At 53.6% G+C, this 23923-nt stretch overlaps 1 protein-coding gene across 1 annotated transcript in view; it reads left to right on the top strand.

Moving 5' to 3' along the window:
- The window catches only part of LOC140386995 (transient receptor potential cation channel subfamily V member 1-like), a 125015-nt gene extending 101553 nt beyond the window's left edge, over window positions 1–23462 (top strand). Inside the window, exons 15-16 of the mRNA XM_072469954.1 lie at window positions 17220–17338; window positions 21818–23462. Of these exons, the coding sequence (XP_072326055.1) occupies window positions 17220–17338; window positions 21818–21963 (265 nt within the window). The 3' untranslated portion in view covers window positions 21964–23462. The remainder of the gene's footprint in view (window positions 1–17219; window positions 17339–21817) is intronic.
- Window positions 23463–23923: the final 461 nt, after the last annotated feature.

The following is a 23923-nucleotide window of genomic DNA, read 5'->3' as shown; positions in this document are numbered from 1 at the left end:
TGTCCTGGGAGTGTTTGATGGGGACAGTGTAGAGGGAGCTTTACTCTGTATCTAACCCCGGGCTGTACCTGTCCTGGGAGTGTTTGATGGGGACAGTGTAGAGGGAGCTTTACTCTGTATCTAACCCCGTGCTGTACCTGTCCTGGGAGTGTTTGATGGGGACAGTGTAGAGGGAGCTTTACTCTGTATCTAACCCCGTGCTGTACCTGTCCTGAGAGTGTTTGATGGGGACAGTGTAGAGGGAGCTTTACTCTGTATCTAACCCCGTGCTGTACCTGTCCTGGGAGTGTTTGATGGGGACAGTGTAGAGGGACCTTTACTCTGTATCTAACCCCGTGCTGTACCTGTCCAGGGAGTGTTTGATGGGGACAGTGTAGGGGGAGCTTTACTCTGTATCTAACCCCGTGCTGTACCTGTCCTGGGAGTGTTTGATGGGGGCAGTGTAGAGGGAGCTTTACTATGTATCTAACCCCGTGCTGTACCTGTCCTGGGAGTGTTTGATGGGGACAGTGTAGAGAGAGCTTTACTCTGGGTCTAACCCTGTGCTGTACCTGTCCTGGGAGTGTTTGATGTTTACAGTGTCGAGGGAGCTTTACTCAGTATCAAGCCCCGTGTTGTACCTGTCCTGGGAGTGTTTGATGGGGACAGTGTAGAGGGAGCTTTACTCTGTATCTAACCCCGGGCTGTACCTGTCCTGGGAGTGTTTGATGGGGACAGTGTAGAGGGAGCTTTACTCTGTATCTAACCCCGTGCTGTACCTGTCCTGGGAGTGTTTGATGGGGACAGTGTAGAGGGAGCTTTACTCTGTATCTAACCCCGTGCTGTACCTGTCCTGAGAGTGTTTGATGGGGACAGTGTAGAGGGAGCTTTACTCTGTATCTAACCCCGTGCTGTACCTGTCCTGGGAGTGTTTGATGGGGGTAGAGTAGAGGGAGCTTTACTCTGTATCTAACCCCGTGCTGTACCTGTCCTGGGAGTGTTTGATGGGGACAGTGTACAGGGAGCTTTACTCTGTATTTAACGCCGTGCTGTACCTGTCCTGGGAGTGTTTGATGGGGACAGTGTAGAGGGAGCTTTACTCTGTATCTAACCCCATGCTGTACCTGTCCTGGGAGTGTTTGATGGGGACAGTGTAGAGGGAGCTTTACTCTGTATCTATCCCCTTGCTGTACCTGTCCTGGGAGTGTTTGATGGGGACAGTGTAGAGGGAGCTTTACTCTGTATCTAACCCCATGCTGTACCTGTCCTGGGAGTGTTTGATGGGGACAGTGTAGAGGGAGCTTTACTCTGTATCTAACCCCATGCTGTACCTGTCCTGGGAGTGTTTGATGGGGACAGTGTAGAGTGAGCTTTACTCTGTATCTAACCCCGTGCTGTACCTGTCCTGGGAGTGTTTGATGGGGACAGTGTAGAGGGAGCTTTACTCTGTATCTAACCCCGTGCTGTACCTGTCCTGGGAGTGTTTGATGGGGACAGTGTAGAGGGAGCTTTACTCTGTATCTAACCCCGTGCTGTACCTGTCCTGGGAGTGTTTGATGGGGACAGTGTAGAGGGAGCTTTACTCTGTATCTATCCCCGTGCTGTACCTGTCCTGGGAGTGTTTGATTGGGACAGTGTAGAGGGAGCTTTACTCTGTATCTAACCCCATGCTGTACCTGTCCTGGGAGTGTTTGATGGGGACAGTGTAGAGGGAGCTTTACTCTGTATCTATCCCCGTGCTGTACCTGTCCTGGGAGTGTTTGATGGGGACAGTGTAGAGGGAGCTTTACTCTGTATCTAACCCAATGCTGTACCTGTCCTGGGAGCGTTTGATGGGGACAGTGTAGAGGGAGCTTTACTCTGTATCTAACCCCATGCTGTACCTGTCCTGGGAGTGTTTGATGGGGACAGTGTAGAGGGAGCTTTACTCTGTATCTAACCCCGTGCTGTACCTGTCCTGTGAGTGTTTGATGGGGACAGTGTAGAGGGAGCTTTACTCTGTATCTAACCCCGTGCTGTACCTGTCCTGGGAGTGTTTGATGGGGACAGTGTAGAGGGAGCTTTACTCTGTATCTAACCCCATGCTGTACCTGTCCTGGGAGTGTTTGATGGGGACAGTGTAGAGGGAGCTTTACTCTGTATCTATCCCCGTGCTGTACCTGTCCTGGGAGTGTTTGATGGGGACAGTGTAGAGGGAGCTTTACTCTGTATCTAACCCCATGCTGTACGTTTCCTGGGAGTGTTTGATGGGGACAGTGTAGAGGGAGCTTTACTCTGTATCTAACCCCATGCTGTACCTGTCCTGGGAGTGTTTGATGGGGACAGTGTAGAGGGAGCTTTACTCTGTATCTAACCCCGTGCTGTACCTGTCCTGGGAGTGTTTGATGGGGACAGTGTAGAGGGAGCTTTACTCTGTATCTAACCCCGTGCTGTACCTGTCCTGGGAGTGTTTGATGGGGACTGTGGAGAGGGAGGTTTACTCTGTATCTAACCCCGTGCTGTACCTGTCCTGGGAGTGTTTGATGGGGACAGTGTAGAGGGAGCTTTACTCTGTATCTAACCCCGTGCTCTACCTGTCCTGGGAGTGTTTGATGGGGACAGTGGAGAGGGAGCTTTACTCTGTATCTATCCCCGTGCTGTACCTGTCCTGGGAGTGTTTGATGGGGACAGTGTAGAGGGAGCTTTACTCTGTATCTAACCCCATGCTGTACCTGTCCTGGGAGTGTTTGATGGGGACAGTGTAGAGGGAGCTTTACTCTGTATCTATCCCCGTGCTGTACCTGTCCTGGGAGTGTTTGATGGGGACAGTGTAGAGGGAGCTTTACTCTGTATCTAACCCAATGCTGTACCTGTCCTGGGAGTGTTTGATGGGGACAGTGTAGAGGGAGCTTTACTCTGTATCTAACCCCATGCTGTACCTGTCCTGGGAGTGTTTGATGGGGACAGTGTAGAGGGAGCTTTACTCTGTATCTAACCCCGTGCTGTACCTGTCCTGTGAGTGTTTGATGGGGACAGTGTAGAGGGAGCTTTACTCTGTATCTAACCCCGTGCTGTACCTGTCCTGGGAGTGTTTGATGGGGACAGTGTAGAGGGAGCTTTACTCTGTATCTAACCCCATGCTGTACCTGTCCTGGGAGTGTTTGATGGGGACAGTGTAGAGGGAGCTTTACTCTGTATCTATCCCCGTGCTGTACCTGTCCTGGGAGTGTTTGATGGGGACAGTGTAGAGGGAGCTTTACTCTGTATCTAACCCCATGCTGTACCTGTCCTGGGAGTGTTTGATGGGGACAGTGTAGAGGGAGCTTTACTCTGTATCTAACCCCATGCTGTACCTGTCCTGGGAGTGTTTGATGGGGACAGTGTAGAGGGAGCTTTACTCTGTATCTAACCCCGTGCTGTACCTGTCCTGGGAGTGTTTGATGGGGACAGTGTAGAGGGAGCTTTACTCTGTATCTAACCCCGTGCTGTACCTGTCCTGGGAGTGTTTGATGGGGACTGTGGAGAGGGAGGTTTACTCTGTATCTAACCCCGTGCTGTACCTGTCCTGGGAGTGTTTGATGGGGACAGTGTAGAGGGAGCTTTACTCTGTATCTATCCCCGTGCTGTACCTGTCCTGGGAGTGTTTGATGAGGACAGTGTAGAGGGAGCTTTACTCTGTATCTAACCCCGTGCTGTACCTGTCCTGGGAGTGTTTGATGGGGACTGTGTAGAGGGAGCTTTACTCTGTATCTAACCCCGTGCTGTACCTGTCCTGGGAGTGTTTGATGGGGACAGTGTAGAGGGAGCTTTACTCTCTATCTAACCCCGTGCTGTACCTGTCCTGGGAGTGTTTGATGGGGACAGTGTAGAGGGAGCTTTACTCTCTATCTAACCCCGTGCTGTACCTGTCCTGGGAGTGTTTGATGGGGACAGTGTAGAGGGAGCTTTACTCTGTATCTAACCCCGTGCTGTACCTGTCCTGGGAGTGTTTGATGGGGACAGTGTAGAGGGAGCTTTACTCTGGGTCTAACCCTGTGCTGTACCTGTCCTGGGAGTGTTTGATGTTTACAGTGTCGAGGGAGCTTTACTCAGTATCTAACCCCGTGCTGTACCTGTCCTGGGAGTGTTTGATGGGGACACTGTAGAGGGAGCTTTACTCTGTATCTAACCCCGTGCTGTACCAGTCCTGGGAGTGTTTGATGGGGACAGTGTAGAGGGAGCTTTACTCTGTATCTAACCCCATGCTGTACCAGTCCTGGGAGTGCTTGATGGGGACAGTGTAGAGGGAGCTTTACTCTGTATCTAACCCCGTGCTGTACCTGTCCTGGGAGTGTTTGATGGGGGTCAGTGTAGAGGGAGCTTTACTCTGCATCTAACCCCGTGCTCACCTGTCCTGGGAGTGTTTGATGGGGACAGTGTAGAGGGAGCTTTACTCTGTATCTAACCCCATGCTGTACCTGTCCTGGGAGTGTTTGATGGGGACAGTGTAGAGGGAGCTTTACTCTGTATCTAACCCCATGCTGTACCTGTCCTGGGAGTGTTTGATGGGGACACTGTAGAGGGAGCTTTACTCTGTATCTAACCCCGTGCTGTACCAGTCCTGGGAGTGTTTGATGGGGACAGTGTAGAGGGAGCTTTACTCTGTATCTAACCCCATGCTGTACCAGTCCTGGGAGTGCTTGATGGGGACAGTGTAGAGGTAGCTTTACTCTGTATCTAACCCCGTGCTGTACCTGTCCTGGGAGTGTTTGATGGGGACAGTGTAGAGGGAGCTTTACTCTCTATCTAACCCCGTGCTGTACCTGTCCTGGGAGTGTTTGATGGGGACAGTGTAGAGGGAGCTTTACTCTGTATCTAACCCCGTGCTGTACATGGCCTGGGAGTGTTTGACGGGGACAGTGTAGAGGGAGCTTTACTCTGTATCTAACCCCGTGCTGTACCTGTCCTGGGAGTGTTTGATGGGGACAGTGTAGAGGGAGCTTTACTCTGGGTCTAACCCTGTGCTGTACCTGTCCTGGGAGTGTTTGATGTTTACAGTGTCGAGGGAGCTTTACTCAGTATCTAGCCCCGTGTTGTACCTGTCCTGGGAGTGTTTGATGGGGACAGTGTAGAGGGAGCTTTACTCTGTATCTAACCCCGTGCTGTACCTGTCCTGGGAGTGTTTTATGGGGACAGTGTAGAGGGAGCTTTACTCTGTATCTAACCCCGTGCTGTACCAGTCCGGGAGTGCTTGATGGGGACAGTGTAGAGGGAGCTTTACTCTCTATCTAACCCCGTGCTGTACCTGTCCTGGGAGTGTTTGATGGGGACAGTGTAGAGGGACCTTTACTCTGTATCTAACCCCGTGCTGTACCTGTCCAGGGAGTGTTTGATGGGGACAGTGTAGGGGGAGCTTTACTCTGTATCTAACCCCGTGCTGTACCTGTCCTGGGAGTGTTTGATGGGGGCAGTGTAGAGGGAGCTTTACTATGTATCTAACCCCGTGCTGTACCTGTCCTGGGAGTGTTTGATGGGGACAGTGTAGAGAGAGCTTTACTCTGGGTCTAACCCTGTGCTGTACCTGTCCTGGGAGTGTTTGATGTTTACAGTGTCGAGGGAGCTTTACTCAGTATCAAGCCCCGTGTTGTACCTGTCCTGGGAGTGTTTGATGGGGACAGTGTAGAGGGAGCTTTACTCTGTATCTAACCCCGGGCTGTACCTGTCCTGGGAGTGTTTGATGGGGACAGTGTAGAGGGAGCTTTACTCTGTATCTAACCCCGTGCTGTACCTGTCCTGGGAGTGTTTGATGGGGACAGTGTAGAGGGAGCTTTACTCTGTATCTAACCCCGTGCTGTACCTGTCCTGAGAGTGTTTGATGGGGACAGTGTAGAGGGAGCTTTACTCTGTATCTAACCCCGTGCTGTACCTGTCCTGGGAGTGTTTGATGGGGACAGTGTAGAGGGACCTTTACTCTGTATCTAACCCCGTGCTGTACCTGTCCAGGGAGTGTTTGATGGGGACAGTGTAGGGGGAGCTTTACTCTGTATCTAACCCCGTGCTGTACCTGTCCTGGGAGTGTTTGATGGGGGCAGTGTAGAGGGAGCTTTACTATGTATCTAACCCCGTGCTGTACCTGTCCTGGGAGTGTTTGATGGGGACAGTGTAGAGAGAGCTTTACTCTGGGTCTAACCCTGTGCTGTACCTGTCCTGGGAGTGTTTGATGTTTACAGTGTCGAGGGAGCTTTACTCAGTATCAAGCCCCGTGTTGTACCTGTCCTGGGAGTGTTTGATGGGGACAGTGTAGAGGGAGCTTTACTCTGTATCTAACCCCGGGCTGTACCTGTCCTGGGAGTGTTTGATGGGGACAGTGTAGAGGGAGCTTTACTCTGTATCTAACCCCGTGCTGTACCTGTCCTGGGAGTGTTTGATGGGGACAGTGTAGAGGGAGCTTTACTCTGTATCTAACCCCGTGCTGTACCTGTCCTGAGAGTGTTTGATGGGGACAGTGTAGAGGGAGCTTTACTCTGTATCTAACCCCGTGCTGTACCTGTCCTGGGAGTGTTTGATGGGGGTAGAGTAGAGGGAGCTTTACTCTGTATCTAACCCCGTGCTGTACCTGTCCTGGGAGTGTTTGATGGGGACAGTGTACAGGGAGCTTTACTCTGTATTTAACGCCGTGCTGTACCTGTCCTGGGAGTGTTTGATGGGGACAGTGTAGAGGGAGCTTTACTCTGTATCTAACCCCATGCTGTACCTGTCCTGGGAGTGTTTGATGGGGACAGTGTAGAGGGAGCTTTACTCTGTATCTATCCCCTTGCTGTACCTGTCCTGGGAGTGTTTGATGGGGACAGTGTAGAGGGAGCTTTACTCTGTATCTAACCCCATGCTGTACCTGTCCTGGGAGTGTTTGATGGGGACAGTGTAGAGGGAGCTTTACTCTGTATCTAACCCCATGCTGTACCTGTCCTGGGAGTGTTTGATGGGGACAGTGTAGAGTGAGCTTTACTCTGTATCTAACCCCGTGCTGTACCTGTCCTGGGAGTGTTTGATGGGGACAGTGTAGAGGGAGCTTTACTCTGTATCTAACCCCGTGCTGTACCTGTCCTGGGAGTGTTTGATGGGGACAGTGTAGAGGGAGCTTTACTCTGTATCTAACCCCGTGCTGTACCTGTCCTGGGAGTGTTTGATGGGGACAGTGTAGAGGGAGCTTTACTCTGTATCTATCCCCGTGCTGTACCTGTCCTGGGAGTGTTTGATTGGGACAGTGTAGAGGGAGCTTTACTCTGTATCTAACCCCATGCTGTACCTGTCCTGGGAGTGTTTGATGGGGACAGTGTAGAGGGAGCTTTACTCTGTATCTATCCCCGTGCTGTACCTGTCCTGGGAGTGTTTGATGGGGACAGTGTAGAGGGAGCTTTACTCTGTATCTAACCCAATGCTGTACCTGTCCTGGGAGCGTTTGATGGGGACAGTGTAGAGGGAGCTTTACTCTGTATCTAACCCCATGCTGTACCTGTCCTGGGAGTGTTTGATGGGGACAGTGTAGAGGGAGCTTTACTCTGTATCTAACCCCGTGCTGTACCTGTCCTGTGAGTGTTTGATGGGGACAGTGTAGAGGGAGCTTTACTCTGTATCTAACCCCGTGCTGTACCTGTCCTGGGAGTGTTTGATGGGGACAGTGTAGAGGGAGCTTTACTCTGTATCTAACCCCATGCTGTACCTGTCCTGGGAGTGTTTGATGGGGACAGTGTAGAGGGAGCTTTACTCTGTATCTATCCCCGTGCTGTACCTGTCCTGGGAGTGTTTGATGGGGACAGTGTAGAGGGAGCTTTACTCTGTATCTAACCCCATGCTGTACGTTTCCTGGGAGTGTTTGATGGGGACAGTGTAGAGGGAGCTTTACTCTGTATCTAACCCCATGCTGTACCTGTCCTGGGAGTGTTTGATGGGGACAGTGTAGAGGGAGCTTTACTCTGTATCTAACCCCGTGCTGTACCTGTCCTGGGAGTGTTTGATGGGGACAGTGTAGAGGGAGCTTTACTCTGTATCTAACCCCGTGCTGTACCTGTCCTGGGAGTGTTTGATGGGGACTGTGGAGAGGGAGGTTTACTCTGTATCTAACCCCGTGCTGTACCTGTCCTGGGAGTGTTTGATGGGGACAGTGTAGAGGGAGCTTTACTCTGTATCTAACCCCGTGCTCTACCTGTCCTGGGAGTGTTTGATGGGGACAGTGGAGAGGGAGCTTTACTCTGTATCTATCCCCGTGCTGTACCTGTCCTGGGAGTGTTTGATGGGGACAGTGTAGAGGGAGCTTTACTCTGTATCTAACCCCATGCTGTACCTGTCCTGGGAGTGTTTGATGGGGACAGTGTAGAGGGAGCTTTACTCTGTATCTATCCCCGTGCTGTACCTGTCCTGGGAGTGTTTGATGGGGACAGTGTAGAGGGAGCTTTACTCTGTATCTAACCCAATGCTGTACCTGTCCTGGGAGTGTTTGATGGGGACAGTGTAGAGGGAGCTTTACTCTGTATCTAACCCCATGCTGTACCTGTCCTGGGAGTGTTTGATGGGGACAGTGTAGAGGGAGCTTTACTCTGTATCTAACCCCGTGCTGTACCTGTCCTGTGAGTGTTTGATGGGGACAGTGTAGAGGGAGCTTTACTCTGTATCTAACCCCGTGCTGTACCTGTCCTGGGAGTGTTTGATGGGGACAGTGTAGAGGGAGCTTTACTCTGTATCTAACCCCATGCTGTACCTGTCCTGGGAGTGTTTGATGGGGACAGTGTAGAGGGAGCTTTACTCTGTATCTATCCCCGTGCTGTACCTGTCCTGGGAGTGTTTGATGGGGACAGTGTAGAGGGAGCTTTACTCTGTATCTAACCCCATGCTGTACCTGTCCTGGGAGTGTTTGATGGGGACAGTGTAGAGGGAGCTTTACTCTGTATCTAACCCCATGCTGTACCTGTCCTGGGAGTGTTTGATGGGGACAGTGTAGAGGGAGCTTTACTCTGTATCTAACCCCGTGCTGTACCTGTCCTGGGAGTGTTTGATGGGGACAGTGTAGAGGGAGCTTTACTCTGTATCTAACCCCGTGCTGTACCTGTCCTGGGAGTGTTTGATGGGGACTGTGGAGAGGGAGGTTTACTCTGTATCTAACCCCGTGCTGTACCTGTCCTGGGAGTGTTTGATGGGGACAGTGTAGAGGGAGCTTTACTCTGTATCTATCCCCGTGCTGTACCTGTCCTGGGAGTGTTTGATGAGGACAGTGTAGAGGGAGCTTTACTCTGTATCTAACCCCGTGCTGTACCTGTCCTGGGAGTGTTTGATGGGGACTGTGTAGAGGGAGCTTTACTCTGTATCTAACCCCGTGCTGTACCTGTCCTGGGAGTGTTTGATGGGGACAGTGTAGAGGGAGCTTTACTCTGTATCTATCCCCGTGCTGTACCTGTCCTGGGAGTGTTTGATGGGGACAGTGTAGAGGGAGCTTTACTCTGTATCTAACCCCGTGCTGTACCTGTCCTGGGAGTGTTTGATGGGGACAGTGTAGAGAGAGCTTTACTCTGTATCTAACCCCATGCTTTACCTGTCCTGGGAGTGTTTGATGGGGACAGTGTAGAGGGAGCTTTACTCTGTATCTAACCCCGTGCTGTGCCTGCCCTCTCCTGGACGTCTCAAATAAGAGCAGTGACTGCTGGACACCCTGAGCAGGTCGGGCAACATCTGTGGAGCAAAAAACAAAACAAAAGCAGGACTAATCCAAAGATGAGTCACATCGGAGCTGGAACGTTAACTCTGCATAGATTTAGTTGTGGTATTTTAAAGTATAGACTTGCAGACCACAAAGATACAAATCAAACCACTTTACCAGGGACAGCTGGCGGGATTCTCTCAGCCCGGGGCCGGAGCATCTCCGCAACCGGCGTGAATCGCGCCACGCCGCCCCGCCGCCGGGACGCCATTCTCCGCCGAGCAGAGAATCTGCAGCATTGGCTCCGGCGTGGTCGGCGCGTCGCCAGTCGGGGGCTCCTCTACGGGTCCACCCCCGGCGATTCTCGGCCCGCGATGGGCCGAGCGGCCGTCGCAAAAAAACCCGAGTCCCGCCGGCGCCCTTCACGCCTGCTCTCAGCCGGCGGGACCTCAGCGGGGAAGGGTCTGGGCGGCCTGGGGGGAGGGGGGATCGACCCCAGCGGGGTGGTGGCCGCGATCGGTGGGCCCCGATCGCGACGGCGTTTCCAACAGCGTCAATACTTAGCCTCAGGATCAGAGGATCCTGCCCGGTGTGTCCATGAAGGCTCCTAGCGCAGACTGACTGTTTGCCCGCCCAAGCTGCCAATGATGTTGTCAGTACATCACATGATCAAACTCTTAAAGTGACCTTGTTCCAACGAGGAACAACATGAATAAACAACAATTTCCTCTCACTTTACATCAGAGGTTCCTGCAATGAAACACAATAGAACATTAACGATCAACATTTTCACTATAAACAATGAACAAACACAGCAGTCAATAAGTTAGATGTTTTGGAGGACGTTTACCGTGTTGACTACAACCTTTGGGTTTAGTCTGGATGCGGTCCGTAGTTGCCTCAATCAGAGACAAGGTGGTCTTTGCAGGTTGACTCAGTGAAGTGTCCTCACCTGGGGCTCTGCCCATCTGGTATTGTCATGTTCTCAGGAATGTCGAGGTCTCCTCTTGGCTCAGTTTGCTGTGCTTGACTTTGTCTCTGCAAACTAGTTCTAGTTTCTAAAAGTTGGGAAGCGTGTATCCTCCACACTGCATTGTCTCGAGTTTGAACGGTGTAGGGGACGGGTCCTGTCTATGCGAAGACCGTGGCAGGCATCCACTTCTCACCAGCGGGCTAGTCCCTTACCAACACTTACTGACCTTTCTGAAAAGCACAGCGTTTAGCCCTGGTCTCCCGAAACCGGATTTTGCTGTTTCCTCTCAACAACCTCCCTCGTCTTCGGCAGCTTCAGCTGTGCGGAACTGACATTTTGCCACGAGTAATGTCAGATAACTTTGGGTTGTTGAACGTGTTATATTTCTGTAGGTGATCAGGTATTGGCTTTGTCGTACAGACAATGATCCTTGCTCACAAGCTCCGTCAATGAATGTTTCAGTGTTTGAACCAACCTTTGAGCCAGTCAGTTGTGACAGGACAATAAATTCCTGTGAAACAAGCTGGTGAAATGCTGTCCCTCATTCCCCAGAGAAGGTGACCGGCCAGTACTGTTAGTTCAGGGGCGGGATTCTCCACTACCCAGCGCCAGAAACGGCGCGGATCACTCCGGCGTCGGCCCGCCCCAAAGGTGCGGAATTCTCCGAACCTTTAGGGGCCAAGCCCTCACCTTGAGGGGCTAGGCCCGCGCCGGAGTGGTTGGCGCGCCGCCGGCCGGCGGGAAAGGCCTTTGGCGCCACGCCAGCCGGCGGCGAAAGGACTTTGCCGGGCGACACATGTGCGGGAGCGTCAGCGGCCGCTCACGGCATCCCCGCGCATGCGCAGGGGAGGGGGTCTCTTCCGCCTCCGCCATAGTGAAGACCATGGCGAAGGCAGAAGAAAATGAGTGCCCCCACGGCACAGGCCCGCCCGCCAATCGGTGGGCCCCGATTGCGGGCCAGGCCACCGTGGGGGCACCCTCCCGGGGCCAGATCGTCCCGCGCCCCCTCCCAGGACCCCGGAGCCCGCCCACGCCGCCTGCCCCCGCCGGTAAGGTAGGTGGTTCAATCCACGCCGGCTGGAGAGTGGTGACAGCGGCGGGACTTCGGCCCATCGTGGGCCGGAGAATCGCCGGGGGTGGGCCCGCCGACTGGCACGATTCCCGCCGACCAGCGCGGCGCGATTCCCGCCCCCGCCGAATCTCTGGTGGCGGAAAATTCAGGACACGGCGGGGGCGGGATTCACGCCAGCTCCCAGCGATTCTCCGACCCGGTGGGGGGTCGGTGAATCACGCCCCAGGTCACATAAGACTTCAACTCAAGGTTTGCTCCCGTGATCTTGCCATGAAACACCTTGGCCGCGATTCTCTCCCGCCCCCGCCGTGTCCCGAATTCTCCGCCACCAGAGATTCGGCGGGGGCGGGAATCGCGCCAGTCAGCGGGCCCACCCCCGGCGATTCTCTGGCCCGTGATGGGCCGAAGTCCCGCCGCTGTCAACCCTCTCCAGCCGGCATGGATTAAACCACCAACCTTACCGGCGGGAGCAGGTGGTGCGGGTGGGCTCCGGGGACCAGGGGGGGCGCGGGGCGATCTGGCCCCGGGGGGTGCCCCCATGGTGGCCTGGCACGCGATCGGGGCCCACCGATCCGCGGGCGGGCCTGTGCCGTGGGGGCACTCTTTTTCTTCCGCCTTCGCCATGGTCTTCACTATGGCGGAGGCGGAAAAGACCCCCTCCCCTGCGCATGCGCGGGAATGCCGTGAGCGACCGCTGACGCTCCCGCACATGCATCGCCCGGCAAAGTCCTTTCGGCGCCGGCTGGCGTGGCGCCAAAGGCTTTTCCCGCCAGCCGGCGAAGCGGAAACCACTCCGTCGCGGGCCTAGCCCCTCAAGGTGAGGGCTTGGCCCCTAAAGGTCCAGAGAATTCCGCACCTTTGGGGCGGCCCGACGCTGGAGTGATCGGCGCCGTTTGGGTAGCGGACATCGCGCCAGTTTGCGATTGCCGACGCCGAAATCGCGTTCGGCGATCGGCCGGACAATCCCTTGTTACACCAAAATCAGGGGCGGCACCATTTTTCCGATGCTCTGTCCCTTCAAAACCAGCCGCACGCTGTCGGGACGGCCTCGGGATGTCACCTGAGGTCCTCCCACGATGCTCCGCCCCCAATGGGCCGACTTCCCAATGGCATCGGTCGCGTGTCCTCTCAACCTTCGTAAACCTTGTGTGGCGGCTGCAGACAGTGTCCAGCGGCGCCACAGTTGGGGGGGGGGTGCGGTTCCGCTGGCAGGGGGGCTTTGGCGGGGGGACTGGTGGGGTGTGGGCCGCGCGTGGCCGGCGCCACGTTGTATGCTGCCGCCGTGCGCATGCGCGGCCATGGACCGGTCATTCTGCGTCCGTGTCGGCAGGTAAAACCGGGGGCTTTACGTGGCTCGGCTGCTAGCCACAGAATCAGAGAATACAGCCCCATGTCCTTAACTTCTGACAAGAGTGGATTATTTCTGGTCTACTTCTTATGTTGTCCTGCGGTAACAGGAGTGTTATCGACTTCTTCGAAATAGAAAATATTACCACGCATTGACGACTCTTTAGGTAAAGGTAATCTAGAGAGTCCATCTGCGTTCCCATGGAGATTTGATTGACGGTATTTTACCGTGTATATGTGCTGACAACAGCAATGTTCATCTCCGCATCCGGCTCGCTGCTGGAGATGGAATTCCGGCGTGCAGCCCCAGTATCGTTGTAAGTAGTCGGTGATCCGTCAGTAAAATAAATTTCCTTCCTGAGCGGTATTGGTAAAAATGTTTGACCCCGAAAGTAATGCCTGAAACTTCCTCTGCTCTCTGGGCAGAGTTCATTTCTGCTTTGTTCGAGGATCTTGATGCAAACGCTATTGACTTCCCTTCACCATTGGGCGTATGTGAGAAACCTCTGCTCCTTCCCCACAAGGTGATGCGTCGCAAGCCAGTCGCAGGGGTGACTTCGGATCAAAATGTGGCAGGACACCTGACTTTAGTACTGCTCTTTACCTTGTACAAAGGCCCCCTCGCACTGATCCACCCATTTCCACTTCCTGCCTTGACACAGTACGTTGTGTAAAGGCTTGAGACTAGTTGCTAGATTAGGGACAAACCTTCTATAATAGTTCAATAAGCCCAAAAACGAACAAAGTTGATTTATGTTGAGGTGCTGGTTGTGACCTTTACTTTTGAAGGCGATTTGAGCAGTGCCTTTGCATCTATGTCGTCTCCAGGTACTTAGTTGAAGATCTGAAGAATTTGCATTTATGCTTCCATACACGTAGTCTGCAATCTTCTGGTCTCAGGAGTGTAGCATCTAAATTTTGGAGGTGCTCTTCATTCTTTCCAGTGACTGAGATACCGTCTGAGCAGCACTGGACTGAGAATTTGATCGATGGTACATTGGAACAACACAGGGGCAGACGTGATGCTAAACGGAAGTCTTTTATATCTGAATAGCCAATTTGTGTGTCACAATGGTCAAATATTGTTGTGAATCTGGATTCACGTTTATCTGGGGTCAGCTTCACTGAAATGCTGGCCCCTGGCCAACCCAGGAAATAAATCAGCGATTAAAGGCAGAGAGTGAGGCAGTGGCCGAGTGATATTGTCACTGGACTGGTGATCCAGAGACCCAGGTAATGCTCCGGCAAACTGGGTTCAGATCCCACCTCGGCAGGTGGTGGAAATTGAATGCAATAAATATCTGGAATTAAAAGCCTATTGATGACATTGAAACCATTGTCGATTGTCGGAAAGAACTCAACTAATTCACTCATGTCCTCACCTGGCCTGGAGTCCCTGTGACTCCAGGTCCACAACAATGTGGTCCAATCTTAAAATGCCCCTGAAATGGCCTAGCAAGCCAGTTTTAAAAAACTGCTACAAGATTACTAAAAAGAAAAGAAATGGGACGGACTACCCAGCAATGACAACAACAAACCCAGCCCTGTTGACCCTGCAAAGTCCTCCTCACTAACATCTGGGGGATGTGCCAAAGCTGGGAGAGCTGCCTCACAGACCAGTCAAGCAACAGCCTGACATAGTCACACTCACAGAATCATACCTTACAGACACTGTCCCAGACACCATTCTCACTATCCCTGGGTATGTGCTGTCTCACCAGCAGGACAGACACAGCAGAGGTGGTGGCACAGTGGTATATAGCCGGAAGCTGCCCTGGGAATTGTCAACATCTCTCTGGACCCCATGAAGTCTCCTGGCTTCAGGTTAAACATGGACAATGAAACCTCCTGCTGATTACCACGTACCGGCCACCATCAGCTGATGAATCAGTTCTCCTCCATGTTGAACACCACGTGGAGGAAGCACTGAGGGTAGCAAGGGCACAGAATATACTCTGGGTGGGGGTTTCAATGTCCATCACCTAGAGTGGCTCGGTGACACCACCACTGACCGAGCTGGCCGGGTCCTAAAGGACAGAGCTGCTAGACTGGGACTGCAGCAGGCGGTGAGGGAACCAACAAGAGGGAAAAACACACTGGACCTCACCCTCACCAGCCTGCCTGCTGCAGATGCACCTGTCCCTGACAGTATCGGTAGAAGTGACCACCGCACGGTCCCTGTGGAGACAAAGTCCCGCCTTCACACTGAGGCCCGGTGTGCGAGTGGCCACAATGGGAATCCCCATTGACCGGCTGCTGGGGACGGAGGATCCTGCTGCCGGCGGGAGAGCGCACACCAGAAAACAGGTGCGACCGGACAGAGAATCCCACCCATATTCTTCAATGAAGAGCTGGGAAGCATGAAAGAGATCTCAGTCAAGCTAAAGATTAAGGACGAAAGCCAAGCGAGATGCTTAAAGGCTAGTTCAGTGCCGTAAGCCATCGGGCCAAAGTTTGAGGCAGAATTAGAGAAACTGGTCATGACGGGGCCCCTCGGCCCCGTTAATGTAAGTGTTTGGGCCACGTCCATAGTACCCATGATGAAGACTGTTTGATTTGAATATGTGGCGATTTTAAAGTCACTATCAATCTGATACTGTATTATTTAAATTAATTTTTATGAAATATGGACTTCGCCGGCTAGGTCAGCATTTGCTGCCCATCCCTAATTGCCCCTTGAGAAGGTGGGGGTGAGCTGCCTTCTTGCACCGCTGCAGTCCGTGTGGTGTAGGTACACCCACTGTGCTGTTAGGGAGGGAGTTGCAGGATTTTGACCCATCAACAGTGAAGGAACGGCCGATATATTTCTTAAGTGAAGATGGTGAGTGACTTGGAGGGGACCCTCCGGGTGGTGGGGTTCCCAGGTATCTGCTGCTCTTGTCCTTCTAGATGGTAGAGGTCGTGGGTTTGGGAGGTGCTGCCTGAGGAGCCTTGGTGAGTCCCTGCAGTGCATCTTGTAGATGGTACACACGGCTGCCAATGTGTGTCGCTGGTGGAGGGTTTGAATGTTTGTGGAAGGGGGAGCAATCAAGTGGGGCTGCTTTGTCCTGGATGGTGTCGAGCTTCTTGAGTATTGTTGGAGCTGCACTCATCCAGGCAAGTGGAGAGTATTCCATCACACTCCTGAATTGTGCCTTATAAGTGGTGGACAGGCTTTGTGGGGGGACAGGAGGTGAGTTACTTGTCGCAGGATTCCTAGCCACTGACCGGCTCTGGTGGCCACAGTATTTATACGGCTAGTCCAGTTTAGTTTCTGGTCAATGGTAACCCCCAGGATGTAGGGGATTCATCGATGATAAAGCCATTGAGTGTCAAGGTTAGATTCTCTCTTATTGGAGATGGTCATTGCCGGGCACTTGTGTGGCGCGAATGTAACTTGCCACTTGTCAGCCCCGAGCCTGGATATTGTCCAGGTCTTGCTGCATTTGGACACGGACTGCTTCATTATCTGAGGAATCGCAAATGGTGCTGAACATTGTGCAGTCATCCGCAAACATCCCCACTTCTGACCTTATGTTGGAACAAAGGTCATTGATGAAGCAGCTGAAGACGGTTGGGCCGAGAACACTACCCTGAGGAACTCCTGCAGTGATGTCCTGGAGCTGGGATGACTGACCTCCAACCACCACAACCATCTTCCTTTGTGCCGGGTATGACTTCAACCAGCGGAGAGTTTTCCCCCTGATTCCCACTGACACCAGTTTAGCTCGGGCAAATGCTGCCTTGATGTCAAGGGCAGTCACTCTCACCTCACCTCTGGCTTTCAGCTCTTTAGTACATGTTTGGACCAAGGCTGTAACGAGGTGACCCTGACAAAACCCAAACTGAGCGTCTGTGAGCAGGTTATTGCTGAGTAAGTACTGCCTGACCGCACTGATGATAACTCCATCCACTCTATTGAGTAGTACTACACTCCGTGTGCTTCACCCGATGTCTGTATCTATGTATTTACATTGTGTATTTAGCGTATGTTCTATATTTCTCCGTGTATGGGCCGATCTGTCTGGACTGTACGCAGAACAATACATTTCACTGTACCTCGGTACGCGTGACAATAAATCAAATCAAATCAATCAAATAACTGTCTCCAAGCTGCACTGATTACAGTTCAGTGCTGGGGAGGGTAGGAGATGGAGATAAGGGGGAGTCCTGGATGCAGATATTTAACAATAACAGGAAACTGTCGCTTACCATCTGCACAGGGTTGACGAAGTTAACTGGACGAGATGGAACACAAACCTTGGGCTCATCAACGAAGAACCAGGAAACTCAGAGGTCGTCCGAAGCAACACGAGGGGAAGAAGGACAACAGCTCGCTGGGGTAAGGGGACGCAGCAACTCAGAATATTATACATTCCCAACTGCACTAATGAAGCAATGTTCCTTCTTCCAGACCTTAAAACCTCCTCTCTTTGGCCAAGTTTGTGGCCTCCCTCAGGCCTCCTCCTTAAATAGGATGACACAGAATTTAATTTACAGACAGAACTCTGTCCATCTGCTCCCTGTTCGTGTGCACTATCTCCTGAGTCACCTCCCCACCCCCTTTGATCTCACCTTATGCCCGTATCCATCTATCCCTCTCTCACTCGTGTCTATCCAGTTTCCCCTGAAATGTACTCACTTCAACACTCCCTGTGGGAGCGAGTTGCAAATTTTCCACAATCCCCGTGGGAGTGAGTTCCACATTCTCCCCCACTCCCTTCCCACTGCCTGTGGGATCAAGTTGCAGATTCTTCCCAATCCCCATGGGAGCGAATCTCCCCGTGGGAGCCGGCTCCACATTCTCCCCACTCCCTGTGGGAGCGAGTTCCACATTCTCCCCACTCTCATTGGGAGAGAGTTCCACATTCTCCCAACTTCCTGTGGGAGCGAGTTCCACATTCTCCCCACTCTCATTGGGAGCAAGTTCCACATTCTCCCCACTCCCTGTGGGAGCGAGACCCACATTCTCCCCACTCCCTGTGGGGGAGAGTCCCACATTCCCCCCACTTCCTGTGGGAACGAGTCCCACATTCTCCCCACTCTCATTGGGAGCGAGTTCCACATTCTCCCCACTCTCATTGGGAGCGAGTTCCACATTCTCCCCACTCTCATTGGGAGCGAGTTCCACATTCTCCCCACTCTCATTGGGAGCGAGTTCCACATTCTCCCAACTTCCTGTGGGAGCGAGTCCCACATTCTCCCCACTCCCTGTGAGAGCGAGTCCCACATTCTCCCCACTCCCCGTGGGAGCGAGTCCCACATTCTCCCCCACTCCCTGTGGGAGCGAGTCCCACATTCTCCCCACTCCCTGTGAGAGCCAGTTCCCCATTCTCCCCACTCCCTGTGAGAGCGAGTCCCACATTCTCCCCACTCCCTGTGGGAGCGAGACCCACATTCTCCCCACTCCCTATGGGGGAGAGTCCCACATTCTCCCCACTCCTTGTGGGAGCGGGTCTCACGTTCTCCCCACTCCCTATGGGGGAGAGTCCCACATTCTCCCCACTCCTTGTGGGAGCGAGTTCCACATTCTTCCCTCTCCCTACGGGAGCGAGTTTCACATTCTCCCCACTCTCTGTGGTAGCGAGCCCCTCATTCCCCCTCTCCCTATGGGAGCGAGTCCCACGTTCTCCCCTACTCCCTGTGGGAGCGAGTCCCACATTCCCCCCTCTCCCTGTGGGAGCGAGCCCCACATTCCCCCCTCTCTCTACAGGAGCGAGTCCCACATTCTCTCCACTCCCTATGGGAGCGAGTCCCACATTCTCCCCACTCCCCGTGGTAGCGAGCCCCACATTCTCCCCACTCCCCGTGGGAGCGAGTTTCACATTCTCCCCACTTCCTGTGGAAGCGAGTTCCACATTCTTCCCTCTCCCTACGGGAGCGAGTTTCACATTCTCCCCACTCTCTGTTGTAGCGAGCCCCACATTCCCCCCTCTCCCTACGGGAGCGAGTCCCACATTCTCCCCACTCCCTGTGGGAGCGAGTCCCACATTCTCCCCACTCCCTGTGGGAGCGAGTCCCACATTCCCCCCTCTCCCTGTGGGAGCGAGCCCCACATTCCCCCCCTCTCCCTACGGGAGCGAGTCCCACATTCTCCCCACTCCCCGTGGTAGTGAGTCATACATTCTCCCCACTCCCTGTGGGAGCGAGTCCCACATTCCCCCCTCTCCCTGTGGGAGCGAGTCCCACATTCCCCCCCTCTCCCTACGGGAGCGAGTCCCACATTCTCCCCACTCCCCGTGGTAGTGAGTCCCACATTCTCCCCACTCCCTGTGGGAGCGAGTCCCACATTCCCCCCTCTCCCTGTGGGAGCGAGCCCCACATTCCCCCCCTCTCCCTACGGGAGCGAGTCCCACATTCTCCCCACTCCCCGTGGTAGTGAGTCCCACATTCTCCCCACTCCCTGTGGGAGCGAGTCCCACATTCCCCCCTCTCCCTGTGGGAGCGAGTCCCACATTCCCCCCTCTCCCTACGGGAGCGAGTCCCACATTCCCCCCTCTCCCTGTGGGAGCGAGTCCCACATTCTCCCCACTCCCCATGGTAGCGAGTCCCACATTCCCCCCTCTCCCTATGGGAGCGAGCCCCACATTCTCCCCACTCCCCGTGGTAGCGAGTCCCACATTCTCCCCACTCCCCGTGGGAGCGAGTCCCACATTCTCCCCACTCCCTGTGGTAGCGAGTCCCACATTCTCCCCACTCCCCGTGGTAGCGAGTCCCACATTCTCCCCACTCCCCGTGGGAGCGAGTCCCACATTCTCCCCACTCCCCGTGGGAGCGAGTCCCACATTCTCCCCACTCCCCGTGGGAGCGAGTCCCACACTCTCCCCACTCCCCGTGGGAGCGAGTCCCACATTCTCCCCACTCCCCGTGGGAGCGAGTCCCACATTCTCCCCACTCCCCGTGGTAGCGAGCCCCACATTCCCCCTCTCCCTACGGGAGAGAGTCCCACATTCCCCCCTCTCCCTATGGGAGCACACTCCACATTCCCCCCTCTCCCTATGGAAGTGATAGGGGGCGGGATTCTGCGATGGGCCGGAGAATACATTTTAATGCCAAAATCGGGGGTGGCGTTCCTTTTCCAATGCTCCGCCCCCTGAAACACGGCGAACTCGAGGACTAGGCCGCACGCCGTTGGGTCGGCCTCCGGTCGTCACCCGAGGCCCGCCCCCGATGCTCCGCCCCCGGTGGGCCGACTTCCCAACGGCGTCACCCGAGGCCCTCCCCCGATGCTCCGCCCCCGGTGGGCCGACTTCCCAACGGCGTCGGCCGTGTGCCCTCCCAATTTTCGTAAACCTGTGAGGCGGCTGCGGACTGAGCCCAGCGCCGCCACAGTCCGGGGGGGGGGGGGGGGGAGCCATTCCGCTGGCGGGGGGGGGGGGGCTTCGGCGCGGGCTGGGTGGACAGGTGGGGGGTGGGCCGGGGTGGTGAGGGGGGTTACAGAGGGGCACGCGCGTTGTACGGCAAGGCCGCCGCCGTGCGCATGCGTGGCCACGTATCTGGCTATTCTGTGGCCATGTCTGCAGATAAAGCTGGGGGCTTTACGTGGCATGGCTACTAACCCCCCACCGGGCGGTGCATCGGTGTGGGGGCGCCACCGTCGTTCTGGTCGGAGGACCAGACGCATCCTCCGGACATAGCCGCAGAATCGGAGAATCCAGCCCAAGGTCTTTGATCGGGCTGGTGTACCAGAGGGAAGTGTAACATAGTGATAATGTTACTGGACCAGTAATGTAGGGACCTATCTGGCTCACTAATGTCGTTCAGGGGATAAACCTAAGATGCGACTCCTGATCCACAACAATGTGACTGGCTCTTAACTGCCCTGTGAAAGGGCCCAGCAAGCCACTCAGTTCAAGGGCAATTAGGGATAGGCAACAGAGACTGGCCTTTCACATTGCTGGAACAATTTTTTTTCAAAGGTTATGCTTAAAAAGAAGCTGAAGAAACAGGTGTGAGAAAGGGATAGAAGGATCTGTTGACAGAGTGAGGTGAAGCCGGAGCAGGAAGAGGCTCGTGTGGAGCGTTAATACTGACATAGTCATGTTGGGCCAAATGGTCTGTTTCTGTAGCTGAGCATTCTATAGCCCAGGGGCCGGAGGGGTAGGGTTGGTGAGGGTGAATCGAATATTCCAACACTAAGGAGATATTAGTGAACCAACGGACGGCAAGGTGGCACAGTGGTTAGCACTGCTGCCTCACAGCGCCAAGGACCTGGGTTCAATTACGACCTTGGGTGACTGGAGTCTGCATTTTCTCCCCGTGTCTGCGTGGGTTTCCTCCGGTTTCCTCCCACAGTCCAAAGATACCCAGTCTAGGTGGATTGGCCACATCAAAGTGCCCCCTAGTGTCCCAAGATGTGCACGTTAGATGGGGTTACGGGGATAGGGCAGGTGAGTGGACCTAAGTATAGTGCTCTCTCAGAGGGTCAGTGCAGACTCAATGGGCTGAATGGCCTCCATCTGCACTGTGGGGATTCTGTCGATTCTACGGAATGTAAAAATTTTTTAAAGTGCCCAATTCTTTTTATCCAATTAAGGGGCAATTTAGCGTGGCCAATCCACCTACCCTGCACAGCTTTGGGTTGTGGGGGTGAGACCCACTCAGACACGAAGAGAATGTGCAAACTCCACACGGACAGTGACCTGGATTGAACCCGGGTCCTCGGCGCTGTGAGGCAGCAGTGCTAAGATCCTATGGAATTTTACAACAATCAATGGTCACCGTCACTGGGATTATCTTCCAGATTTATTAACTGAATTTAAATTCCCCCCACTACCATCTCCCCGCAGTTGATCCTTTACTATTTCTCGCCCTGTAACAGAGAGGAGTTGGCGCAAGATGCTGCCCCTTCTCAAGGAAACTAACTCAGAGAAGCAGGAAGAGGGGGTGCGACTGCGTGAGATAAGCACTCCCCCGGCAAGACCGCTCCCTCGGAACACGCGTGGCACAACTGCGAAAGAAGTTTGATCTCAGAACCGTGTGTGCGTGGGAGAAATGCACAGGCTACATAGCAACTCAGAACAACGTATGCAGTCAAACCTTCATTGTCCACCAAAATCGGGGTTGCCAACCCTCCAGGATTTCCCTGGAATTGAAGATTAATCTCCAGGACAGCGGAGTAAAATCACTGGGAGCGCTGAAAGATATGTGCTTTTTTATTTCATTAAAGCTCAGCATAAAGACTTTTGTTTATTAGCTGCTATAGTATTGCAGATGGGGAAATCGTTGCAGTGTGACTGACAGGAGTCTTCCAATCGGGGAAGGAATAGTCTGTTTGCATTATGATTGGCTGCGAAGGTGGGGCCCTGTGTCAGACAACCAATGGCAGGAGAGTGTGCGCGGGAGTCATGTGATGAAACCTCCCGGTGAATACGCCCAGACCGAGTTGGCAACCCTCACAGTGACTAAAGAGAATGAACTGAGAACCAAATGTACCCCAACCAAAGTCTGGTGTTGGGTTTGTGGTCACGTAAAGACTGTGGCCACAGGAATGATAACGAGCAGGACAAACATCAAACCAACTTTCGTCTTTCTTGGACTATGAAATTGTTTATTGTCAGAGGGGAGGAGATTGGGAAATTCAATTGGAGCATATTGTACTGGAGGGTTGAATCAATGGCCAGTGTCACTCGCGGTGACGTAGTGGCGTTGTCACTGCATTAGTAATCCAGAGACCCAGAGTGATTCTCTGGGGTCCCCGGTTCAAATCCCACCACCGCAGATAGTGAAATTTGAAATCAATAAAAATCTGGAATCTAAAGTATAATAATGACCATGAAACCTTTGTCGATTGCCTTTCAAACCCATCTGATTCACTAATGTCCTTTCGGGAAGGAAATCTGCTGTCCTTACCCGGTCTGGCCTACATGTGACTCCAGACCCACAGCAATGTGGTTGACTCTTAATTGTCCCCCTCAAGGGAAATTAGGAATGGGCAGTAATTGCTGGCACAGCCAGCGACACCCATGCCCCATGTACGAATCAAAAAATATATATATTTTATTCTTTTAAATAAGTGCGTTTTCTGATCTGATCTGAGAGTATCTGTAACCACCCATCGCTAAAACCACACATTATCTTGCCATTATCACATTATCACATCGCAGTGCGTGGGATCCTACTGTATGCAAATTAGCTGCCGGGTTTCCGATATTTCAACAGTGACTGTCCTTCATTGGCTGCAAAGTGCTTAGCGACACCCTGAGGTTGCGAAAGACACCAAAGAACTGCACCTCCCTGTTGCCCTTGGGAAGGTGGTGGTGAATTGCCTTGAACACAACTGAGTGATTTGCTCGGCCTTTCAGAGTGTGGTTTCGGGTCCACCACATCGCTGTGTCTCTGAGTAGACCCCGACTGGGTAAGGGTGGCAGACTTCCACGCCTGCAATAAACAGGTGAATCAGTTGCCTTTTTACAACAGTCCGACTGTTACACATTGACCATCGCTGATGTTAGCTCTCCCCCCCCACCCCCCTCTCCCCCCACCCCCCCTCTCCCCCCCACCCCCCTCTCCCCCCCACCCCCCTCTCCCCCCCCACCCCCCTCTCCCCCCCACCCCCCTCTCCCCCCCACCCCCCTCTCCCCCCCACCCCCCTCAACCCCCCACCCCACCCCCGCCCATTTTATTTAATAATTGATTTTCAATCCCGCAGCTACATGGTGGGATTTGAATTGATGCCTGCAGGTCATTAGTCTGGCCTCCGGATTATTAGTCCAATAACACAACCACTTTGCGGCTGTACCGAATTCTCATAGTCAGGATTCTTAATTTCAGGTGTTTAGGTGCAGAACTCTTTCTCAGGAGCTAACTGCCGATTCTATCCTTTTCACTCATTCTCCCCCTGCTGTATTTTAGTGAACGTATAATCCCTGTTCATACAGAGTGACAGGTCAGTCTCACTGCATTCTTTCAGAGTGCTGCTGAACTC

This window comes from Scyliorhinus torazame, chromosome 12 (assembly GCF_047496885.1).
Source record: "Scyliorhinus torazame isolate Kashiwa2021f chromosome 12, sScyTor2.1, whole genome shotgun sequence".
NCBI lineage: Eukaryota > Metazoa > Chordata > Chondrichthyes > Carcharhiniformes > Scyliorhinidae > Scyliorhinus > Scyliorhinus torazame.
This window is presented reverse-complemented; position numbering and strand designations above follow the sequence as displayed.